The 24,945-nt window shown below is 50.3% G+C and overlaps 1 protein-coding gene and 1 long non-coding RNA gene across 4 annotated transcripts; one reads left to right on the forward strand and one right to left on the reverse strand.

Moving 5' to 3' along the window:
- The first annotated feature begins 4,302 nt into the window (after positions 1-4,302).
- On the forward strand, positions 4,303-23,234 carry Ptprn (protein tyrosine phosphatase, receptor type, N). Of its 3 annotated transcripts, XM_005395537.2 has the most exons (24): positions 4,303-4,495; positions 5,837-5,887; positions 6,112-6,225; positions 9,317-9,413; positions 10,770-11,028; positions 11,112-11,159; positions 11,286-11,466; positions 11,879-12,013; positions 12,659-12,693; positions 13,579-13,853; positions 14,042-14,128; positions 14,445-14,524; positions 14,702-14,766; positions 15,340-15,558; positions 15,948-16,148; positions 16,248-16,395; positions 16,548-16,621; positions 16,841-16,918; positions 17,024-17,143; positions 18,227-18,393; positions 21,409-21,462; positions 22,064-22,128; positions 22,338-22,411; positions 22,640-23,234. In XM_005395537.2, exons 1-24 carry the CDS (start codon positions 4,381-4,383, stop codon positions 22,709-22,711), a joined length of 2,814 nt encoding a protein of 937 aa, XP_005395594.1. In that variant the 5' UTR covers positions 4,303-4,380; the 3' UTR covers positions 22,712-23,234. The 3 variants fall into 3 exon arrangements, with proteins under 3 accessions (XP_005395594.1, XP_005395590.1, XP_005395591.1); XM_005395533.2 differs by having other exon boundaries at positions 11,112-11,466; XM_005395534.2 differs by having other exon boundaries at positions 11,112-11,466; positions 11,882-12,013.
- LOC106149800 lies at positions 11,473-18,217 on the reverse strand. The gene is made up of 3 exons (XR_001236205.1): positions 17,976-18,217; positions 17,006-17,153; positions 11,473-11,774 (listed from the first exon to the last, which is right to left on the reverse strand). It is a non-coding gene; the product is annotated as an uncharacterized LOC106149800 (long non-coding RNA).
- Positions 23,235-24,945: the final 1,711 nt, after the last annotated feature.

Consider the following 24,945-nt stretch of genomic DNA (forward strand, 5'->3'; position numbering starts at 1 on the left):
CAGATTGGTGGGCTGATCAGGGGCTTGAGCAGAAGAATATTTGAAGATCTATGACAAGGTGATCTGGGATGGATCACTGGGAATGGACGCAGAGTATGATTACAGGCATGGTTTCCTGAGTAAATAGCCATCAGAAGATAGGCTGTAGAGAAGTGTGTTAATGATCACTTTATGAAATAATTTGTTTCCGTGGGTACCCATTGCTTCTCCCAGAAATCCTGGTGGTTTCTCAGTGAACTGATGAATATGGCCTCATGGATACAGCATGTACTTCCCTCCCCAGGAATGATCTGGTTATCGCCACCCCTCAGGGCTACTTTGCCAATTAGATGGCAGCATGGAACTCGCAATATGGGTGTTCATGGTAACTTATTAAGCTATTAATTTTTCACTTTGCACACTTATCTGTCATATTTCACAATTTACAAAGTTTTTAAAGTGAAAATAGATGTAGTAAAGTGATAAAAATGCCAGGGAAAGTTGTAGAAGGGTAGACAAGATTTCCCTAAGTAGATCTTATTTTTTAATTTGGAGTTTTGGATGAAACTCAAACATAAAATTACATAAAGAATTAAAAAGCAAACACTAAAATTGAAGACAACTTGAAACAAACAAACCCAACTATATATCAAATTGATAATCGTAACTAAACAAACAAAAAAGCTATTTCAAATGACTTTAGGACAGTATTTTGCTGACATGTCCGCAGGGATTATACTTAAGGACAAAATAAACTCCCAGGAAACTTAAACTTTATTCACTGTTTTATTAAGTAGAGTAATATTTGTATTATTATGTGTGAATTGTTATATGTACATTGTAGGATTAAATATATAAGTGATCATATCAATGTCATCAGGAACCAAATTTTTCAATATAAGAATAAAAAGCTGCATGCATAAAATAAAAAATCAGTAAAAATCATCATTAAATTTTAATTAAAAACCTCAATGTGTCCCTGTGTGTGTGTGTGTGTGTGTGTCTTTATATCTTAGCTCTGTTTAATGAAAGTAGCCATTGTCATCCCTTACACTCAAATGGTGGTCTCTAAAATTAGTCCTTACTAAAAACTACCAATTACCTTGGAAGGAATGGCTGCTTCCATATTTGGGCAATGAATAAAAAAGATGAACCTGGTACATCTTAGAGGGACAGAAAGTAAATGAGATTTTAATGATTAATGGGATGCTTCAAAAGGACATTGTGGCTTAAAGGCTGTCTCACTGGCTTATTCTGGGGTAATCTGAATATCAGAAAGAATTGTTACTGCGATTGACAGATACATATCAAATATATAAAGTGTACTCAAAAAAGAAAAATCATACATTTTTTATCAGGTACGTTTGGGCATGTCTGTGAGTCCAGTTCTTTGGAAGACTGAGGCAGGAGGATTGAAAATTTAAGGCCAGCCTGAGCAACTTAAAGAGATACTGTCTCAAAATAAAAAATAAAAATGGTTGGGCTGGGGATATAGCTGAGTGGCACAGTGCCTGCCTGGCAAGTGTGAGGTTGTGAGTTCGATTTCCAGTACCAAAAAAAAAAAAAAATCTTGGGGATGTATCTCAGTTTGAGGCTCTGGGTTTACCCAGCATATTTATTAATCACTACTAGAGTTAAGATTTACCACTCATTATTTTGCAAATGGGTAAAGAGTAAAAACTAATCATGTTCTATATTTACAGAGTAGCTAAGCCCAGTTAATAACAGAAAGCCTTTTTATGAAACAAAAATCAGCTATTAAGTGGAAAAGGAATGATAGAAATTTTAAAATCGCTATTTTGCAACCTCTAATGAAATAATTTCATCGAGAATCATCAGTGAATAGTAAAAACCAGTAGGTGAAAAGTTGATGGGCATCCAGATATCCTCATGGTACCAAAACATCATCCCATGTATCACACATGCCAGTCACATCAGGAAAACATAACTTTACATACACAGATCTGGACGATGCCATCTACTGCCAGTGATCAATTCCAGCATCACTAATAGTGAGATAGCAGATATTCTCCACCTCCTGAAATGATGCAATTAAAAGCATTTTTCTTTAAAGTGTTTTAAGCCTGACCTAATAAAGTCTTCAAATGTAACTTTTAGTTTACAGGAAATATAGCAGATAAACATGCTATACACATGGGGAATACACCAAGAGGAAACAATCAGACAAATCCAGAAGGTGGGGAATTCTAAGGAAAAAGTGACCTGGACATCACAGCAAGACAATGTCAACAAGGGGGGGGAGTGTCTATGTTAATGTAAAGAGAATTTAAAAACCATAATTAATCTCAATGTTATGGTTCACACCTGTATTCTCAATGCTCTGGAAGACTGTGAAGCAAGGATCACAAGTATGAGCCCAGCCCGGAAAACTCAGAGAGACTCTGTCTAAAATAAAGTGGGGAGGGGACAGGGACTGGAGATGCAGCTCAGTACAATTCTCAGTACTAAAAAAATGCTTAAAAAGGCATTTTTGAAAGCACTTTGAGAAATTTAAATACAAATTTAGCATTAAACTATGTTAGAGACTTATTGTGGTTATGTCTTATTTCCTGGAGATGCATACTGAAATATTTATAGAAACATTATGATGTCAATAGCTTCTGTTTAAATACTAAAAAGAACCAAAAATGGCAAAATGTCAATAATTGTTAAGTCTAGATGACAAATGTATGAGAAGTCACTATGCACTTTTTTTTTTAATGGAAAGCAAGAGAGTACAGTGATCAAGTCTGAACTCTAGAAAGTTTGCTTTCTAGTTTATTGAGTGACAACAGTGGCAGCAAAAGACCAGTCCAGTGATTACTGAATAGTCCTGACAGAACACAATGATCTAAATAGGTAGTCAGGCTGAAAAGAAGTGGGTTGTTCTGGTTGTAGTGCCACACACCTGTAATCCCAACACTTGGCAGGCTGAGGAAGGAAGATTGCAAGTTCAAGACCAGCCCAGGCGTGGTAGCAAGACCCTCTGGGGGTGAGGGTAGGGATTGATGTGAGGTATACTTTTAGGAAACTATAAGATTATTGAAAAGCTTGAGAAAGAAGAGGAGAAGAGAGTCAAAACTAATAACAAAAGTTAATATATGGTGCATGCCTGTAATCCCAGCACTGGAGAGGCTGAGGCAGGACAGTTGCTATGAGTTCAAGGCCAGTCTGGGTGACATAGTGAACTCAAGGCCAGCCTGAACTAAGCAGCAAGACCCTGTCGCAAAAAAAAAAAAAAAAAAAAAAAAAAAAAAAAAAAGTTAATATGTAGAAGGGTACGGGAGGAAAGCCAAGTGTGGTGGGGAATGCCTGTAATCCCAGCATTTGGGAGGCTGAGGCAGAAGGATTGCCAAGAATTCAAGGCCAGCCTGAGCTACGTAGTGATTTCAAGGCTAGCCAGAATTGCATAGTGAGACCCTGTCTCAAAAAAAGGGGGTGCAGGAGGAATAAATTATAGTATTCTATAGCACAGTATAATAGCTATGTTAACAACAATTAGTTGAATACTTCAAAACAGCTAGAAGAGAGGATTCTGAATGTTCCCAACACAAAGAAAAGATTTCTGCAGTGAAAGACATGCCAATTACTCTGACCTGATCATTACACGTTGTATACACCTATGGAAACGTCACACTGTGTCCCATGAACATGTGCAATTACTATGTATCAATTAAAAGTAAATAAATACTTAAAAAGAAAGAAAAAGTTGCCAAAAAGAAGTACATTGCAAAGAGAAAACAGTTAATAGGTATCGAGTGTTTAGTATGTGCCAGCCCACCCTAGTTCCCACTGATCCACAGGAGTTTAACTCATTAACACTCACGATGCCTTATGAGGTTAAGAAGCTTGGGTACAGACAGGGGAAGCAGCTTGCCCAAGGTTGTGCTCCTAGTAGTGGCACGCTTACATCTGGAATTCGGCACGCCACGCCACCCTTGCTCCTAAGGATGACACCAGTTCCGTTAACGAAGACTCCTTCGTTAACAGGACACCTGTTCCATTTACTTCTGTGCTTCCCATCTTAGGGTTTATACTCTTCGATCCACGTATCCTTCCGGGCCCCCAACCCTGGAATCAGGAAATAGAAACGGGTCAAAAGAGGACGGGGCCAAGAGGGAATTCTAGTGAGGTGCCTACTATTCCGTGGAGGAGGAATAGGGTGGGCAGGTTCCCCAGCAAACTGGGTTCTTACGCCAAGTATGACGCAAATAGGCGTAGGAGCTGGGGGTGGAGATGTCGTCACCACCCGCCTGCGGTTGGAGGACTCGCGTGGAGAGGGGCGCGTAGATCCGCCTTGTAGGTGGGTGGAGAGTGGCAGGCCCCGCCCCGGCTCCGCTGGCTGGCTTGGGCTGGCGCCGCTGCGACTCTGGCGGGGAGCGAGCGCTCGGAGCCAGAAGGATGCGGCGCCCGCGTCGGCCTGGGGGCTCCGGGGGATCTGGGGGTCTCCGGCTGCTCTTCTGCCTCCTGCTGCTGAGCAGCCGCCCAGGGGGCTGCAGCGCCATTAGTGCCCACGGTCAGGAGGAAACTTGAGGGGGGTGGTATGGAGCCAGGAGCAAAACCTCGGCTGGGGGTGGGGAGCAGCGTCCCGAAGGTAACAAGCTCGGGTAGAATAGGTGCGTGAGATGGAGCGGGAAGGCACTGGGAGATGAAGGTGAGAGGCCGCTAGGGAGGAAAGGGGCGTAGGCCTGGAGGTGGGGCTGGAAATAGCGGGCGGGACCTACTAGAAGTAAAATCCGGGTAAGTTGTGGGTTCTGCAGGAGAAATAGAGGTGCATGTGGACAGAGGGACTTAGAGACGGGCTACAAGACCAGGGGAGAAGCAAGTCGGAGGAGGTGGCCTGCGCTGGAGAGCGGGAGGGGGAGAGGAGGGCAAGTGAGAAGAGGGAGAGGAGGTGATCTCCAGACCGTCGGGCAAGAAGGTTCCAGCTCCCAGCAGGGGGTTGGGCTGAGGGAGGGGCCACGGTTTCTCTTTAAGCCTAGAGAGCCCAGTTGCTGCGATCGGATCTGCTATAAGAGGGATGCAGCTGGGGGAGGGGACAGAAGAAGATGAAGAGGGGAGGGTCCTCCCTTGTCCCCCTCCCCACATCTAGGCCTAGTGCTGACTCACATCTGTGCGGACGGAGACAGTCAGCGCTGACTCACGGGCCGGGGGTGGGGGCGGGAAGGTAGCGCGTGGGGGAAGGGGCGCAGCCTCGCCATCTGGCGCCTTCTTTCCCCACCCGAGCTCGGAGGCCAAAGCAGGGTACTTCCTGTGACGCTTTGGGTTAGCCAGGGGGAGCGGAAGGGTCCGGTGCTGTAGAGACTTCTCCTCCCGTTACCCCTCTTTCTCTCGGAACTGCCTCCAGGCAAACAAACCCTTGGCCTCGCCGGGCTCATGCTTCAGCACCGCGGACAGCGCCAGCCTGGGACCAGGAGGGGCGCCTCGCAGAGCCCATCCACACCTCCCACCCCCACTCAGAAGAGGCAGGCTAGAGTTTCCCCTCTTCTGAGTTCCAGGCTGTTACAGTTAGGATGCTGCTGAAGATTTGAGAAGTACCTTTTCCCTCCGAATTTGGCCAAAACCCCTCCCACAGTAACTCTGAGGCAGGAGCATGTGATCCTCCCACAGCCCTCCCTCACCTTTTCCATGCACCTATAAAGCTTCTCCTCAACTCTCAGTTAAGCAAATTGAGGCTTTTAAGGATCCAGATGCTCAGCTCTTCAAAAGCCAAAGCCAGATCCCGTGCTTCCTTCCTGTAAGCCGTCCTCAGAATGAAAGACTGGGCGCCATCTGTTTCCCGAATTTCCCGGCCTGCCGTCCGACTGACCACTCTGTGTGTGGGTGTGTGAGTCTCTGCTGTCCTCTCCCTCCACAGGCTGCCTGTTTGACCGCAAACTCTGCTCTCACCTCGAAGTCTGTATTCAGGGTGAGTGAGGCCCAAGTACAGGACTTGTAAGATGGGAGCACAGTATAAGGCAAGTGGGGTCCTCAAGAGAGAAAGGCGGTCAGGCTTGGGAAGAAGACACTGGCCTGGAGGGGCAGAGCTCTAAAGCCAAGAGAGGAAGTACACAGGGTGCTATTCATTTGTGAGCTGGATTTTGGAAGGCCTCTTGTCCCAGACCCCTGATAACACCATTTTTATGCTCCTAGATGGCTTGTTTGGACAGTGCCAGGTGGGAGTGGGGCAGGCCCGGCCCCTGTTGCAAGTCACCTCCCCAGTTCTCCAACGCTTACAAGCTGTGCTGCGACAACTCATGTCCCAAGGTGAGGTCTGCGTGCACTGGAGGAGAGGTGGGGAAGAGAAGGCCCCCTGATCCAAAGGCTTCTCTTCATGGAACGTTTCTGTCACACTCACTTCTGCAACTTCACCTTCCTACATCTTGCTGGAGAAAGGGCAAGACGAGGAAGGGGATGGAACCCTACAGATGGGCTGCTCACATTAGGACTCTTTGGAGGAGCCCTGGGAAGGCAATAGATGAGATCGCTGGGGGAGGGCAGCATCCTTTTCTTTGGGACCAGCCCCACTCCCTACCACTGTCTCAGTGTTTCAGAGCCATGAATTCTAGGATTCTCAGATAGAACACCCCATTCATCCAACTCACTCATTCAGCAGGTACCTGTGGAGTACTTCCGAATGGCAGGCATACTTTTAGAAGTTTGGGATGTGTCAGGAATAAAACAAAGATCTCTGCTTCCTGGCAGCTATGTTTAGGGGATAAGAGAGGAAACACTAAGTTAGAAGATATATCACATATTAGAAGATTATAAGTGCTGTGGAATATTAAAGCAGGATCAAGTCACCAAAAATGGTGAGGTGGGCTCTGCAGTATTAAATCAGGTGACCACTCCCTATTAGTAGGGGTCCTACAAGATCAGATAATAGCTTCCCATATATTTGGGAAAGGAGTGGGCCAATTAGATTCTTTCTCAGCTTTGTGCTGCACTCAGCCACTTAGCTTTGCTCTGCTTCTTCCTTTTAGAACCCAGCACCTTTATGGATTTCAGCTTTTGGTCTCTGGTTTGGTACTGTGTTCTCTAGAATGATCAGTTAACAGAACTGCTTCAATTTGAATCAGTTATTCTGGTCTTTGGTTTTGAATCTGTAAATGAAATAACATGTTTTATTCTATTCAGCATTTTGGAGTAATGAATTTACATTTAGGTATGAGTGTCTGAGAGCTTTTCTCACATTGTTTTGTGAGTAGTGCTTAACAGTAATGTTTAAAAATCCATCCTTCTTTTCCTCTTATTAGTAATATATGCCGATTGTTGAAAATCTGCAAAAAAATAGAGAAGCAAATGGAAGAAAATAAAAACAACCCAAATCACAAAAAAATCAATCAATCAATCAGATGACCAGGGTAGACCTTAGTGAGGCTACAAAATTTGAATAGACTTTTAGGAAGCAGAAGACTTCTCCAGGGAGAGGAGTGCTTCAGGAAGACCAAACAGGTAGGACAAACCAGGACCGGAGCTCAAGTCTGAGAAACATATGGAGACCAGTGTGACCACAGAGGGGTCATGGAGAGGAAGAATATATTATACAATCAGGAAAGTAAAAGGAGGATGGGTGCAGATCACCGTGGGGATTTATAGGAGAATGTATGGGTAGTGGCTTTACTCTGAATAAGAGAGGAAACAAGGTTTGGACCTTAGGGATGTATGATCTAAAATGATCACTTGCTGCTCTGTCAAGAATACGAGAGGACTTGGTGCATACGGAAAAGAGGACCAAGGATCAAACCTTAGAGAATTCTAATATTAAGTCAAAGATTTAGCTCTAGAGAATACTACTATTAATATTAATTAATATTAAGAGGATAAGGAGAGGAAGCTGAGCATGGTGGGACACACCTGAAATACCAGCAGCATGGGAGGCTGAGGTAGGAGGATTAAAAAGTTTGAACCCAGCCCAGGCATGTTGGTGATTTAGCAAGACCCTGCCTCAAAATAAAAAATAAAAAGGGGGTTAAGAATGTAGTTCAATCCCCAGTACCAGGAGGGAAGAAAAAGAGGAAAAGAAAAAGGATAAACAAGGGAATCTGGGGAGAGGCCAGTGGGGTAGGAGGCAAAGAATCTTCAGTGGTCTGGAAGCGAGATGAAAATGTAGCAAGGAGAATGGAGTGGTCAACTGTGTCAAATGAGGGTGGCAGATTAAGTAAAATGAGGTCTAAACACTGACCACCAGATTTACACATGCAGAACTTGCTAGTAATCTTTATGAGAGCAGCTTCGACAGAGTGGTTGGGAATAAAATACTGAATAGTGTGGATTAAGAAGGAATGGGAAGCTGGGCACACACGCCTGTAACCACAGCTACTCAGGAGGCTGAGGCAGGAGGATAGCAAGTTGCAGGCCAACCCGGGCAACTTAGCAAGACCCTTTCTCAAAATAAAATAATGATGATAAAAATGGCTGAGGTGTAGCCCAGTGGTAGAGCACTTGACTAACATGTATAAGGTCTGCAGTTCAGTTCCCAGTACCACAAAAAGAAAGAAAAAGAGGAAAGGAAGGGAAGCAAAAGGAAAAGAAAAACAAACCAGAGAAAAGGATGATGTAGGAAGTAGGGGAGAATTGTGGGAAAGGTGTTCTTGAGTACATGATAACAGAGAGTTCATCTAATGTTAACAGGAAGGACGGCAGGTATAGAGGTTGGTAGATCCTAGAATATGAGTGAATAGCAGCTCAGATTATAAACCCAGATCAGGGAAGAAAGAATGAGGTGCAGAGTGGGAGGTTATTATTTTGGAATAGGTGACTGAGCTCTCCTGAGAGCAGAGTTTCATGGGGCAAATGGTCAAACATATCTTCCTCAGAGCCACACATGGTGCTCCATGCCTCTGATCCCAGCACTCTGGGAGGCTGAAGCAGGAAGACTGCAAGTTCAAGCCCAACCTGGGTGACACATAAGAACCTGCCTCAAAATAAAACATAAAATAAAGCATGTAGTTCATCGGGTGAGGTTCAGGATCAATAACAACAATTGTGATGAACATAATAGAATGTATTGGAAGTTCATTATGTGGCAGGCACTATTGTATTTAATATGTGCTATTTTAATGATCACAGTTTTAGGAGGTATAGATTCCCATCTTGTATATGAGAGAATTGAGATGAGAAGATTGAACCTCAGCAACTTGCCCAAACTTACTCAACTCCGCAGGGGCAGAGGCAGCCTGACTCTAAAAGCTGTCCCCAAAGCTGGGTAGAAGGTAGCTCTGATCACCCAGCAAGTCTTCAGGCCCCTCCACTGCCTCTCTGCCCCTCCAAACACAGTACCCTGCAGCGTACACTTCTGATCTCCACTGGCTTGCATTACTGGGCCCAAGCCAACCCTGTCCTTTAACCCCAACAGGATTGTCCTGGCATGATGACCTCACCCAGTATGTGATCTCCCAGGAGATGGAGCGCATCCCCAGGCTTCGCCCCCCAGAGCCCCGTCCGAGGGACAGGTAGGGAGCCTTTCTCAACCGCCATAAGGTATTGAGGCTGGTAGTCTTGGTCTTCCTGGTGGATGGAGGGAGGGGCACACCAAGGCCAGCAGGCTGGGGCACAGGTAAAAGAGGCTCAGGAATGGTCACTCTGACATCTCACGAGCCCAGGAGGAGCTGAGCTCACCCTGGGGATTCACCAAGACAGAGCATTAAAAAAAAATACTTTGAAAAATGTTGATGTTTTAAAAGAAATATCCAGATAGTCCTCATAGGCAAACTAGAATTTTTTTTTTTAATTTTAGAAATTAAAGGAGGAAAATACTAACAGATCGACAACATTTTACAAAATAGCATAGGATCAGTACAGACATTATAGAGTTACAAACAGAGTGGTAGGAATTAACAATGCTTATTATATTACATATTGATATCTTCAATGTAGTTTCTCATGAAAACACATATAGACATACAAAGCTAATCAACCAATGCCTCACTGACAGTTTCTTTCAACAAGGAAATACAGGACAGTAGAACACCCGTGTTAACTATCTTGCATATACATATATGCAAACTTTCTCCTTCTTTCCCTTCTCTTTTCCCATATCCCAGTTATCCTTTACCTATGAGTGCTTTCCTATCAATTCTCAATGTCTATCATATCTCCTAGATTAAATTAACTCTTTCAGGCTTTACACTAGGGAAACAATGCGGTGCTTGCACATGTATGTTTGATTTATTTCACTTCAAACTAGAATTTTGTTGAACCAAAGCTGTTTACTATTCAGTTTCATTACTACATGAAATTATTTATTGCGGGAGGTGTCACCATCTTCCCATGGTTAGGACCCATATAGGCGAGGCTTGGACCCTGCAAGCCTTGAGACAGGGCCACGAGGTCCATGGAGCTCAGATGATGACACTGGGACAAAGAAAGCAGTGGTGGGGGTGAGGCAGGACAGTCTTGAGTGTTTGGACATCTGCTTCAAGAATCAGGAGTGGGGACGTGGCATACAGGGACAACCAGGCAAACCACAGCCATAGTTTATGTCAAGAGATTCCAGCTATATCCCTGGGTCCCATCCTCGCCTCTCTGCCCCTAGCCTCTAGCTCCCCTAGCCTCTGTGGCTGTGTCTCAGGGACCTAGGGATGCTCACCAAGGAGGCAAATACCTCCCCACAGGCTTGGCCCTCTGGCTGATCTCTATGCCCTTCTGATCATCTCTCATGCCCTGAGGCCACCTCATTTCTTAAGAGGTCAGGTCTACTCCAAATGCTGACCCTGTCTGGCCCACACCATCTCTGCCTTGTAAATTCTTGCTCAATACAACCACCACCACACACACATACACACACACAATTTTGCTTTTTTCCCCAGATCTGGCTTGATGCCCAGGAGACGTGTTCCTGCTGGGGAGTTGCTCCTACAGGGAATCCCCACAGGCTCCGCCCCTGCTGCTCAAGGGCTTCCTCGATCTCCAGTCGGTGGGGGTGGAGCTGGGGCGAGCTCCCCGCTGTCCTCTCTGCAGGCTGAGCTGCTGCCCCCTCTCTTGGAGCATCTGCTGCTGCCCCCGCAGCCTCCCCACCCTGTCCTGAGTTATGAGCCTGCTCTACTGCAGCCTTATCTGTTCCACCAGGTAAGCCTTCCACCTCGGCCCAGCCCCAACCCAAATCCCCCAGCCCTGATTTCTGCTCTTACCCAAAACTCTGGTTACTACAGTTTGGCTCCCGTGATGGCTCCCGGAACTCAGAGAGCTCCCCAGGAATGGTCAGTGTTGGGCCCCTGCCCAAGGCCGAAGCTCCTGCCCTCTTCAGCCGAACTGCCTCCAAGGGCATGTTTGGAGCCCACCTTGGCCACTCCTATGGGGACCTACCAGGGCCCTCACCTGCTCAGCTTTTCCAGGACTCAGGGCTGCTATACTTGGCCCAGGAGTTACCGGTGCCGGGCAGGGCCGGGACACCGAAGCTACCAGAACAAGGGAGCAGCAGCCGGGCAGAGGACTCCTCGGAGGGTTACGAGGAGGAGGGGCTCGGTGGTCCTGGGGAGAAGTCCTCTTCCCCAGCAGAGCAGCCAGGTAACTTTCTTCACTATCCACTGCCCTGTCTGTAGGGGCTGCTCTGGGATAAACATAGTTTTTTTCTGAGTATGCATGCATTGGTTAACTTGTCCCAAAAGCCACGCATGCATTCAGTTAAAGTCTGCTGACAGCTGATCCATAAGGCACAGCACAGGTGGGAGTAGACTCGGGTGTGGAGCTGACAGAACTTTTCTTCAAGTGGAGAATCAAGCTGTCCTTGGTGGGCCTGTGGTTTTGGCCTTGGGCCCGGGGAGGTCTTTCCCCCAAGTGTGCACAGGGGCCGGGAAGTGCAGAGCATCAGTATCCTGATATTTGAGAAGAATATATGTGTTAGGCCCCCTTCCTCACCCATCTGCATTCCCACAAGTCCATCCCACCCTCAGCCCTAAGCTCTGTCTCTGGCTCCCAGCAGATGTGACTCTGCAGAGACTGGCGGCTGTGCTGGCAGGGTATGGGGTGGAGCTGCGCCAGCTGACCCCTGAGCAGCTCGCCACCCTCTTGACCATACTGCAGCTGCTACCCAAGGGTTCAGGAAGAAATCTAGGTACGTGTCCAGGGAGAGAGAACAGCGACTCCCAGCTCTTGTCCTACCTCTTAACGCCACATGCAGTAGCCTGGAGAGGAAGAGTCAGGGTCAAGGGAAGAGAGGTTTTGTTTTGTTTCATTTTGGTTTGGTTTGATTTTTATTTTTTCAGTGCTGAGGATAGAACCCAGGACCTCATGCGTGTTGAGGGAGAGCTGTACCACTGATCTATATCCTCAGACCAAGAGAGTTCTTCTGAGCCACAAGGTTGGAGGGTGAGCTGAGGGGTTAGACCAGGAAAAGACCTGAGGGTGTGAGCATGGATAAGAGGCATCAAGAAGGGGAGATCAATGCTAATGATGACCTCAGGGTCATGACCATGTGGAGGAGAAGCCAATAATTGATAGAGGGAAGACAGAACAAAGAATAGCTTTGAGAGCTAGGCCAGTGATGGGGAACGGTTAATAAAACAATGACTTCTACAGCAGAAGCAAAGAGGAGTGAACCATCCATAGAATGGGACCATTGATGGGGTCTTGATCACTAACTAAAGAAAGAGGTCACAGAAAGTAGAACAAGCTCAAGGCTCTGGCCTGTCTTCCACTGTATTGTGTGGCCTTTGGGCTTGACCTTTTCCCCAGGTTCTTGTCTTTCCTGTCTTTGCAGGAGGAGTGGTAAATGTTGGAGCCGATATCAAGAAAGTGAGTCTCCAGCCCCTTCCTGAGCTGGCACCTCGTGGTAGCACATCTGTTTCTTGGAACCTAAATCTTAGGGTTGAGGCCCAGAATTTATATTCTCCAGACCCTTGTTTTTGGAAAACTAAGCCCCAGAGACTTCGCATCATTGCCTGTCCTCTCCCATCTAGTTGATGGTACAGATAGGAGTAGAAATCAGAATTCTTGTTTTCTTTTCTTTTCTTTTTTTTTCCCACATAGGATCTACTATGTAGCTCAGGCTGGCCTTGAACTCACTGTGTAGCCCAGGGTGGTCTCGAACTCACAGTGATTGCTGTGCTTCAGCCTCCCGAGTGCCAGGATTACAAGCATGTGCCACCATGCCTGGCTCTAGAAATCAGAATCCTTGATGTATGCCTCTTTTCATTACAAACCTTTCTCACCGTGCTCTTACAGCAAGATAGAGGGTGAAAGCAGGCAGCCTGCTGCAGCCCTGTAGCCTGCGAAGCTCCGCTTCTCAGTTTTAAGTGTTGGACTTCTAGGATGTTTCGGCTAAATAGAAGTCTAAAACCCTTTGCCTGCCTGTTAGTCTTTCAGTCTCACCCAGCTTTCTGGTTCATGAAGCTCCTCTCACTCCAACCCCATTCTGAGAATTTACAACCTGTGGTTCACTCATTCACTCATTCATTCATCCATTCATCCATTCATCCATTCATCCATTCATCCATTTGTCCATTCACTTGGCTCACATTTTGGAGCTGTGCTTTCTATACCCAGCACTGCATTGGGCCTTGGGTGTAGAAAGCTAAATAGATTTAAAGCTCCACTGTGGAAAAATCCGAGTCCAGCTTGGACCTTCTTCCCCAGCCCCTCCACTGTCTAGAAGCCAATCGCCATGCTCTCTTCTAACAGACAGTGGAGGAGCAAGCGCAGGGCGGAGACACAGCAGAGCCTCCACCTCCCGTATCCTCCCTTCCTGGACACCCCACTGCCAACCCCACCTCCAGTAAAGTCCAGCTGGTGCTGAGCCCTGGCCCCTCTGAGCCCCCCAAAGCAGCCAGTCCCCCAGCCACACCCATCCTGCTGGAGAAGAAAAGTCCACTGGGCCAGAGCCACCCCACAGTGGTGGGACAGCCTTCAGCTCGGCCATCACCAGAGGAGTATGGCTACATCGTCACTGACCAGAAGTAAGGGCTCCAACTGGGGGAGCCTTCCTGTCCTCTGGGGGTGGGTCCTAGCAGGAAGCAGAGAACAGAAGCCCAGAAGTGAAGGAGACTGGGAGGTGGTGGGCAGCTCGGCACCCCAGAGGTGACCCATTTGAAGAAAATGGCTGAGGGTCCCCACCTCCCTTCCTCTGCCTGCTCCCCGCCTCCAGACCCCTGAGCCTGGCCGCAGGAGTGAAGCTGCTGGAGCTCCTGGCTGAGCACGTGCACATGTCCTCGGGCAGCTTTATCAACATCAGGTGGGGCTGGTACCTGGGTGGGTGGCAGCAAGGATCTAGAAAGCAGCTTGATGAGGCGGTGGCTGGAGGGACTCAGGGAGGAGGGGAAGACAGCCCTTGGGTCAGAGAGGCTCCCAGCTGTATTGAAGGTGTAGTCACACGTAGCCTGCTGCTTGCTCTGTGTAGTGTCTGCCTGTTACCAGACGCCCTGTACTGAGTGCATCACCGGTCTGCTCCAGCCCCATCCTCTAAAGGGGAGAGGGCCAGAGTTGGCTTCTTTCTCTGTTACTCTGGGGATTATAGGGAGCAAAGCAGTAACACAGCTCCTGTTTGGCAGTGTGGTGGGACCAGCCCTCACCTTCCGCATCCGACACAATGAACAGAACCTGTCTTTGGCAGATGTGACCCAGCAAGCTGGTAAATATTGCCCCAACAGCAACCCCAGGCTTGGCCCCGGCGCATCTTAATGTCCAGGCCTGTGGCTGATGCTGCCTTGAAATATTCCCAATCCACATGGACCCTGCTAGGCCTAGCATGAGACGGGGTAGAGATCACATGTGGCTGGAGAGAGTCTGACGTGCACCTTCTCTGCAGGGCTGGTGAAGGCTGAACTGGAAGCACAGACAGGGTTCCAGATCTTGCAGACAGGAGTGGGACAGGTATGCACTAACTGGAGAATCCGCAAAAGCCCCAGAGGCCCGACATTACCCACGGGGGATGGAGGCAAGCTTGAGGGGGAAATGAAGCTGAAACCTCCTATATCTGGCTGGCCAGACCCTCCCCATGAAGTTCTAGTTCTGACCAGCAGGTGGCCCCAGTGGATCCTTCCTGGGGGACCTGCTCTCAATAGGAAGCCTTGTGCTTGGAAGAACTAGCAGAGATACCCCTGGCCTCCTGGAGCAGTCTTTAAATTCCAAGGGAAAACCTTGCACAGAAGGGCAAGGTTCTCAAAATACGTTTCTATTCTGCATCCACACTGAGGCCTCATACTAGGATTCCACTCCTTGGCTTCCCTGTCCACGTCTCCATGTCCATCTTAATATGGAAATTCTCCAAACCCCATGAGGTCTCTGGCATTGGAGTTGATCTAATGGGGACAGAAGAGGATTGGAGCCCTTCTGCCTGTTACTGCTCACAAAACTGCCCCAGGAGCTATCCTAGCAAGGATCGGGGTGTGGGACCGGGTGAGGAGAAGCTGCTAATCTCCCCTGATTCTGGTGTTGTCTCCACAGAGGGAAGAGGCAGCTGCGGTCCTTTCCCGACCAGCCCACAGCACCAACCCCATGCGCTCTGTGCTGCTTTCTCTGGTGGCCCTGGCCGGTGTCGCTGGGCTGCTAGTGGCCTTGGCCGTGGCCCTGTGTGTGCGCCAGCATTCGCGGCAGCGGGACAAAGAGCGCTTGGCAGCTCTGGGGCCTGAGGGGGCCCATGGTGACACTACTTTTGAGTACCAGGTGTGCAGCCCCAGAAGCCTGTGGAGACAGAAAGTGCGGGAGGCTTGTGAATCTGGTTCTTCATGAGGCGTAGGTGGCAATAATGTGGGGAGCGAGCCCTGCCCCCTGGAACGCCCAGGTGGAGGGGAGAGAGGCCTCAGGAGCCATCCTGGGGAGGCACTTCTGAGTGGATGGAAATATGACCAGATGGTTACTGAGAGTCTTCTCAATGCACCGGCCCTGAGCTTCTGAGGCACTGTTCAGTAACAACTAAGGCTGTTAGTCTGTCCAGCAGAAGACCCCGAAAGGGCAGAGGGTCCTACCCTAGAGGGGCTGGGTCCGTTCAGAGTCAATCAGGATCGAGCCAAGGGGCCCACACCCTCAGGCCCCACCTAATCCTTCATCTGCAGGACCTGTGCCGCCAGCACATGGCTACGAAGTCCCTGTTCAACCGGGCAGAGGGTCCACCCGAGCCTTCACGGGTGAGCAGCGTGTCCTCGCAGTTCAGCGATGCAGCCCAGGCCAGCCCCAGCTCCCACAGCAGCACGCCATCCTGGTGTGAGGAGCCTGCCCAGGCCAACATGGACATCTCTACAGGACACATGATTCTGGTCAGGACAGGGCCTGCGCCCAGAGTTGGGAGGGGACAGGATGGCGGGAGAAGCAGGACTGGTGGTACGGGCCAGAGCCAGGCTGTGGTGCCCCTGTAGGCATACATGGAGGACCACCTCCGGAACCGGGACCGCCTGGCCAAGGAGTGGCAGGCCCTGTGTGCCTACCAAGCAGAGCCGAACACCTGCGCCATCGCTCAGGGGGAGGGCAATAGCAAGAAGAACCGCCACCCCGACTTCCTGCCATGTAAGTGAGCCTAGTTGCTGGCCTGCCCTCGCCTCCCGCCCCTGGAGGGCTGTAGGGAAAGGGCTGGGATGCTGGATCAGGCTGAGTGGCAGAGGTCCCAGGACCCAATGACCAGAGGCTATCGGGGGTGGGGGGATGTGTGGTCTGTGCAGATGACCATGCCCGCATCAAGCTGAAGGTGGAGAGCAGCCCCTCTCGCAGTGATTACATCAACGCCAGCCCTGTTGTGAGTGGCTCTGACTCCAACCCCCACATCTGCCCCTCCTCACTTCTTTCCCTGTGGTCACCTCCCATCCCACCTAGGGTCCTGGAATTTGGGGCCTGATATCCTAGCATGGAAATGGGGGCTTCTCAGCCTTCCCCACATCCTGCCCACTCCCTTTTACCTAGCATCTCCATAAGGCATTTCCCATTCTGGCTCTTGATACATCTTCTCTGCCCCCAGATCGAGCATGACCCTCGGATGCCAGCCTACATCGCTACCCAGGGACCACTGTCCCATACCATCGCAGACTTCTGGCAGGTGGGCTCCTAAGGGAGGGCTCCCCTAGGGACCAGGGGCCCTTGTGGCCAGGCAGGTCCCACCTAGGGAGTTTAGAGTGCAGCTTACCTGGGTCTCTGTCCCTAGATGGTGTGGGAGAATGGCTGCACCGTCATTGTTATGCTGACCCCACTGGTGGAGGATGGCATCAAGCAGTGTGACCGCTACTGGCCAGATGAGGGCTCCTCTCTGTACCATGTATATGAGGTCAGGAGAACTGCACAGCAAGGGGACAGCGGGAGTGGGGAAAGTGGATGATGCTCTAGTTGTTCATATATTTGTATGAATATTCATGTGCACAATGTATATATGCACACATATATTCACATATCTACATATATATGTGTACCTGTATGACCCACCTTGGTCAAAAAGCATTAGTAAGGAGTTATGATAAAAGTACAGAAACAGGCTGGGGATATAGCTCAGTGGCACAAGCACCTGCCTGGCAAGCACAAGGTCCTGAGTTCAATTCCCAGTACCAAAAACAAAAAAAAAAAGAGAAGTACAGAAACAAAATCATAAGACCACTGAAACTCAGATAAGCTAAGCACCAGGTGTATTCGAGATGGGGAAAATGCATGTTCCCAAAAATGAAGGTTAATACTCTCGTTTCTCTTCAGATCATATAAATTTTCCGCCTTTTACAAAAATGGAGATTAAGATCTCCTTTAATCGAGCCTAACTTAGCTCTGAGTTACCCGGTGACCAAAGCAAAGAAAGAAATACCAACGGTCACCTATGTTGCTTACGTAAAATAGACATAAACCTTTTCATTAGGAGAGAAGACAGATGGCGGTGGGTGGCTAGGCAGAGGCAAGGCTGAGGAAGGAGGAAGAGATTCCAGACAAATGCGCAGTGACCCTCTGTAAGACAAGAGACCTTAAGAACAATCAGAAGTTTCTCGTCAACATATGACCCTGGATAGTAATTTTTTCATCACCAAGTGAGCCCTCAGTAGTATTTTTTAAAGCCTTTTATTGGTCCTATTCATGAGTCAAGAAAAACTCAAATAGAAATATTATGGAATGTCACGAACCTTTATGGAACGTCCATGTTCATCTGTGATCCATCTGTGAGGAAGAGGAAGGTGAAAACGAAACCTGGGTTGTAAAGCTATCAGTTGTCCTGAGCAGTAAATAAGCCACACAGGCAGCCAGGATTCTTGGGAACAGCTGGGACAGCTGGGGCGGGTGGGGGGGTCAAGTTCCTCGAGGACTTAGATTTAAAGGCACCTGGGAGGCTGGGGGGACTGGCGGGAGCGCGCTCAGAATGGGCTGGTCTGGGCAGGTGAACCTGGTGTCCGAGCACATCTGGTGCGAGGACTTCCTGGTGCGGAGCTTCTACCTGAAGAACGTGCAGACGCAGGAGACGCGCACGCTCACGCAGTTCCACTTCCTCAGCTGGCCGGCAGAGGGCACCCCGGGCTCCACCCGGCCGCTGCTGGATTTCCGCAGGTGAGCGAGCCGGAGGAGCTGGGGCTGCGACACAGATTCGGGGTGCAGCCCACCCCCACCCCCGCGCTCCTCCTGGGGCCCCGGATCTGATGTGGCGCCCCAGCCTCTGACAGCCCGCTCCACGACCCCGAGAGCAGGCGCCGTGCTCTACCTAGCAGTGCCATCTCCCAGCCCACCTCGCGCCCTCCTTTTCTCCCCGCCTCTCCGCGCTGGTCTCCTGCTTTACAGGTTTCCCTGGAGAAGGGCGCTCTTCATTCCCAGCCTGTCCCTCTCCTGAGCCCCAGCTCCTGGCCTGCGCTCTTTCCCCGCTCCAGCCTAGGCGATGCGGGCCCCTGCGCTGCGTTTTCTCCCTCCCTCCCCGCACCGCCCCATCCCTCTCCCTGCCTTGTTCTCTCCATTTCTCTCTTGCGCTCATTCTTCTTTCTTCTCCCCTTTTCTCCTTCATCCGTGTTATCTGTCACTCTTCCTTCTGTCTCTTTCTCCCTCTCTGCATCTCTCCCTCCCTCCCACTTTCCTCCTCCCAGCCTTCTCTCCCCTTATTTTCTCCACCTCCCTCCCCTCTCTGCCTCTGTCCTTCTCTCCTCTGTTCTCGCCACCCCCTTTTCCGTGCTTTTCTCTCTCCCACCCGTTTTCCCTCCTTCCCTCTCTCCCTCCCTCACCCCTGCCAGTGTCCTTTTTGTCATCTGCAGCTAACATTCGCATTCCAGTTGCATAGTCACAAAAGTGCTCACTGGCAGGTGTGGCTGCTGCTCAGACAGGACCGGACCTGTGGGTGGGGACCACCCCAAAGCTACTGGGAGGGCTAGGCTGGGGGCACAGGAGAAGGCTGAGGTGGTCAGAGGGAGGAAGAGAAGAGCTCTGGATTTGCAGACTCTTGTACAGAGTGGCAGCTGGACAGAAGCTAACTGGGGACTTAGCCGGTTATGCCACTGCAATCAAAACCACACCGGGCTCCAGCCTCCTCTCCCTTTCCCCGTGCAGACCAGTGGCTGAGAAGGCTGTGTCCTCAGGCAGCACCCATGGCTCTGCAGCCTGCTCCCACTGCTATGTCCCCTGCCGGGCTGGCCTGGGGTCTCTAGTGCTGGGCGGAGGAGCAGAGCTGGGGTGGAGACCTGGATCTGGTTTCCAAGCCTCAGAGCAATAGTTGCTAACTAGGGTCCCTGGAGCTTGAACATCTTGAATGCAATGCCAAACTCTTTAATCATATTTTAAAAATTGTCAGAGCTAGGCATGGTGGTGCATACCTGTTACCCCAGCTGACGCAGGAGGACCATAAGCTCAAGGCCAGAATGGGCAACTTAGAAGACCCTGTCTTAAATTACTAATATTTTTTAAAGGGGGGCTGGGGATTTAGCTCAGCGGCAAAGCGCCTGCCTGGCAAGCACAAGGTCATGAGTTCGGTTCCTGGTTCCGGAGAAAAATCAAAAATCAAAGAAAATAATATTTTTTAAAGGCTGGGGATGTAGCTCAGTGCTCTCTGGGTTCAACTTAAGTATTTCCCGCCACCAAATCATGATCAGGCTAGGGATATAGCTCTGTGGGAGCTAGGCACTAGCCTAGCATGCACAAGGCCCTGTGTTCCAGCTCTAGCAACACACACACACACACACACACACACACACGGTAAAAATCCCAACAGAAACACTGTGTAAATCTGTTTTCAGACTCCCCAGGTAAGCTAAAAAGTACCTGTTTTTAGACTACAATTAGATAAATTCAGCTGGATGAGTTCTCCAGGCAAATTAGTTGTTTAATACACTTTGGTGAAATTCCTCTAGCAGGAAGGCAAATTAATAAATGAGGTCCTAGAAAGTGGCCCAAGCAAGCTCGTTCACCTCCCTGTGTTCTCTTGCCTGTAAAATGAGGATGATGATACATCCTTTAGGGGGCTTTTGTAGGACTTAATAAGGTAAGATAAAGTCTAGTTTCAGTGCCTGCCATACCCCAAGGGCTCAGTTAATTCCAAGTACCATTTATTATCACTATTACTAAATGGCTGAAAACCACTGCTGGGGCCACTGTTCAACTCCAGCCCTTGGGTACACTCACTGGTGTGCTAAAAAGCTATGCAGATTACTGTAATGCATTCAGTCACCTGGCCCTTTAGCTACAAGACCAAGTCCCAAGCTTCCCCTGAAGCCATCTGATAGCCTCTGAGAAGGTCTCCCTCGTCCTGGCCCCTAGGGAATATCAGGCGTCTACTGGTAACTCAAACCAGGAGTCATAAGGGACAATGAAAAGGTAGGCAGGGCCACTGAGGGAGGGGGAAATGCGGTGCTCCTCACTGAGCTCTGGTGGCGGGCAGCAGGGAAAGCCCAGAGGCCCAAGTGGACCCCAGGTCTGAATATAACGAAGCCTCAGAACGCCTGTGCAGAAGTGAGGCTGAGCCAAGGACGGCGGCAGCACCACGTGCAGAGTTGAGGAGGTGTCCTCCCCTGGCAGGGGACCTCTGTGTCCAGTGTGAGCTGACATCACAGCTGGTGAGGACCACCAGGAGCCTGAGCTGGGAGAAGAGCTGGGGTGGTTGTGAAGGACAGCAGAGGGACAGAGCAGACAGACACCTTGGAGTTACCAGAAAGCCTATCCCTCTTGGGGATGGGCAGAGGTGGCTGTTCATGTTAACATGTATCATCATTATTAGCAGCTCCCATCCACTGAGCACTACTCAAGCCACACCTCTTTACATGAATTATCTCCTGTAGCCATCTTAACCCCAAGGAAAAGGTGACTAGTATCATTGTCCCCATTTTACAGGAGAAGACTGAAGCTCAAAGAGAGCAAGTCGGTTATTCTAGGCATACAGCTTGGGCCCTTAGCTCATACAAGACAAGGCACACCCATTGCCGCTCATGCCAGCTCTGATTCCTTCCCAAGGCCCCAACTCTTTTGTCCACCTCTTCTCCACCTCTGCCTTGGCCACATGGGAGAAAAGGTGGGAAGCAAGGCTGAGGCGCATGCTCAGCGCCCTCCCTCTCCGCTGTGCCCGCTGGTCCTCACACCCATTTCTCCTTGCAGGAAGGTGAACAAGTGCTACCGGGGCCGCTCCTGCCCCATCATCGTGCACTGCAGGTGGGTGGGGACCGAGGTGACAGACAGCCCAGGCCAGAGGACCCCAACTGGGCCTCCTGATCCCACCCCTCTCTGGTCCTGCTCCTCTCCCGTGCACACCTCATGGGCATGCTGCCAAGTGCAGCTCTTTGGCATCAGCAAATGACAGTTCACTGGCCAAATCTGGCACAGCTGCTTTTTAATGGCCATGTGCTAAGAATGGTTGAAGAAAAACAAGGAAAAAAGTATGTGACAGAGACTTTCTGTGGCCCATAAAGTCAGAAATCTTTACTATTTGGCCTTGTCTATAAAAGTTGGCCCAATGAAAGCCTGGCCCAGGATAGAGGACCATTCCCTTTCTGTCCTGCTACTGCAACCACAGGGGACAGCCTGGCTGTCCTTTTTGGTGATCCCGGTGCCTGGGACACCCCACAGCTCACAGGCTCTACATGTAAGGCCCGAGTCCCAGGGCCAGATGCTGGGCACATTCTCTCATCCCGGGCTCACATGCCCTGCTCCAGCCAACCCTTAAGATTGGCCAGTGTTGTTGGCCCAGCCCAACCCTCCATGCATCCCCATCTCTGCTGGACCCTGCGCTAAGCCTCACCAACTCCTGTTTCAGTGACGGAGCAGGAAGGACTGGCACCTACATCCTCATTGACATGGTACTGAACCGCATGGCAAAAGGTAAGGCCCATCCCCACTGTGCCTGTAGCTCCCAGGTCCTTGTTAGAGTCTCCCCAGCACCGAGGGGCCCAAGAGCCACGAGGAGCAGGCTGTCACACCTTTAGGCCTGGCCCAGTCTCCAAGCTGCCCACCCCAGGATGCACCAAGCTTTCTGTGTGCTGTCTTCCTCTGGACACCCCTGAACATCCCATATCCCACCCCATCTCCAGGAGTGAAGGAGATTGACATTGCTGCTACCCTGGAGCATGTCCGTGACCAGCGTCCTGGCCTCGTCCGCTCTAAGGTGACCATACTGCCCCATCCTGACCCTACTGCTGCTCCTCCCTAGCACCCCCTTCTCGGCCACCCTAGGAAATCAGCAGCAGCCTGCCTCCCCCCGACTCCCTATCTTCCTGAGGGGGATGCTCCTCCTTGAAAGGACCTGCCCAGCACCCTGACCCCTGGAAGGTCTCCCGTGGCAGGAGCAGAGGCCAGGCCTCCCCATAACCTTCCTGCTACTTCCCTTCCCCAGGACCAGTTTGAATTTGCCCTGACAGCGGTGGCAGAGGAGGTGAACGCCATCCTCAAAGCCCTGCCCCAGTGAGCCCTCCAGCCCCATGGTGGGCAGCCCAGCCTCTGTTCCCGCTGACTGTGTGAGCATCTATTTGTGCACCCACTCCTCCACCCCCACCTGCCACTTTGGCCCCCCTTGGGCACGCCCAGCCCTTCCAAGAGGAATGTAAGGAAGAGGGGAGCAGCAAGCACAGGCCAAGCCAGCCTCACACATGCCAAAGCCAGGCAGCCCACAGGGGAGAGGACAGGGCAGCAAGTCTGCCAGAGCCTTCTCCTGCCTGGGTTCCCTGGCTCCTTTCCGTGGTTCCGGATGCTCCTCGCCTGTCTGTGTCCCTCCCCCAGCCTGCTGTGTGAACAGGCACGCTGGGGGCACCAGCTTCCCCAGCCCTGCTGCTGCTGGGCTGCCACCTCGCTGCCACCCCGGGCCTCCTCCTGCCTCATGCCACTTAACCTCTCTCCCCTGGCATAAGAGAACATTTCTAGAAAAATCTACTTTTGTATCAATGTGAATAAAGTTAGTGTGTCGTCTGTGCAGCTGCAACCCACCCTCCTAAGCTCTTCTGTCTGCTCTGTTTCCAGACGCGTCCACCATCACAGCCCAGGTCTGTGTCGCCCTGTGGTCCCCCTAGATCCAGAGAGCCCTGGCGGACAGGGGCCACAGGGCCTGAGGGTACCTCCCTCAGGTTGAATAGCAGTGGGTAACAGTGAGGTGGGCATTTTTTACACTGTGCTGCAAGGTTGCCCAAGGTGACTTAGTCCTCACAAAGTCACTATCAATGACTACCCCCATTTTAGGAAGAAAAGACCTCATAGAGCATATGGCCAGGTAACAGACCTTGTAACTGGTGGAGTTAGGATTCGGACCCAGGCAGCCTAACCTCTACCACCTCTCCTGTCAGTTCCTGGGTCTGTCTCACTCCCTTCAGCCTCAGGTGTAACCTTCATATCATGCAGGATGGAAGTTAGGACCCCTGGAGGTGCCAGCCACATCTCACAGGACACTACAGCAAACTCGAATCATTCCAGACTGGGCCTGCTGGAAGGGAGCAGTTCTCCCTGTCTGTCCCTCCACCCTGAGGGTGTTCCTCCTCCCAGAAGGAGCCCTCATCTGCTGGTAATGAGGTGTCCTGGGACAAAGGTGGTGGCCACAGAAGTGAAGCTAGAAGAGCCTTGGGCCTTAGATACTTGTGGTTAGGGGTCATTTACCCATGTGCTTGCTAGGCTCAGCCTCAAAGAAAAAACAGGTGACTACCATCTGCGGGAGTGGGGCGTGAAGAGACCAGCCAGCCCCCACAGGCCCCCTACTATGCGCTGCTGGGGTACAGGACCTACATGCACAAAATTCCAGAGGCTACAAGTGGGGAAAACAGCTTTTCTGCAAGCTTCCATCAGTCAGTTTGTCTCTCTCCCTGTCTCTCCCTTTCTCTCTCTTGCATTCTCTCTCTCTCTCTCTCTCTCTCTCTCTCTCTCTCTGATTGGGAGCTTCAAATTCCTCATTCAGGACAGGCTCCTTCTTTGTATTGTAGAGCCGGACATGGCAGCACAAACCTGTAGTCCCAGCACCCTGGGAGGCTGAGCCAGGAGGATCACAAACTTGAGCCCAGCCTGGGCAATTTAGTGACTGCAAGACCCTACCTCAAAATTTAAAAAATTTTAAAGGGATGAGGATATATTTCAATGTGAAGGCCCTGAGTTCATTCCCCAATTAAAAACAAAACAAAAAAAAACATTGTAGGCTGGGTGTGGTGGCACATGCCTATAATCCCAGCACTCAGGAGATTGAGGCAGGAGGACTGCGGTGAGTTTGAGGGCAGCATGGGCTACATAGTAAGCTCAAGACCAACCTGGAATACATAGCAAGACCCTGCCTCAACAAAACAAACCACTATAGGCCCTTTGGCTACTGAAGGTGAGGCCAAGAGCCAGTCCTAGAATTGGTGGGTGGCAGGCCACACCACCCTGCAGGACAATGCAAAGGCACTTCTCCATGGCTGCAGATACGGAGATACAGGGCACAGTGGCCTGGCTCTTTCCTCTCTGGGCCCTGATGAGCTTGGGGCTTGTGCCTGGGGTGGGATTTACTTGTGCTGTCCTATGTGCCCCTGGCTGCAAGCTGAGAGGCTTAGTTTAGGAATCTTGGGGCTCCAAGGTTTTACCCCGTCATCGGCTTTCTGTGGTTCCCATACAGTCATCTTAACTCAGTCTGGTCCTGCCTGTGCTGTAGAGTGTTGGGGAGAGGCAATCTTAAGGGTATTAGGGAAACAT

This window comes from Chinchilla lanigera, unplaced genomic scaffold (genome assembly GCF_000276665.1).
Source record: "Chinchilla lanigera isolate Chin_1 unplaced genomic scaffold, ChiLan1.0 scaffold00052, whole genome shotgun sequence".
NCBI lineage: Eukaryota > Metazoa > Chordata > Mammalia > Rodentia > Chinchillidae > Chinchilla > Chinchilla lanigera.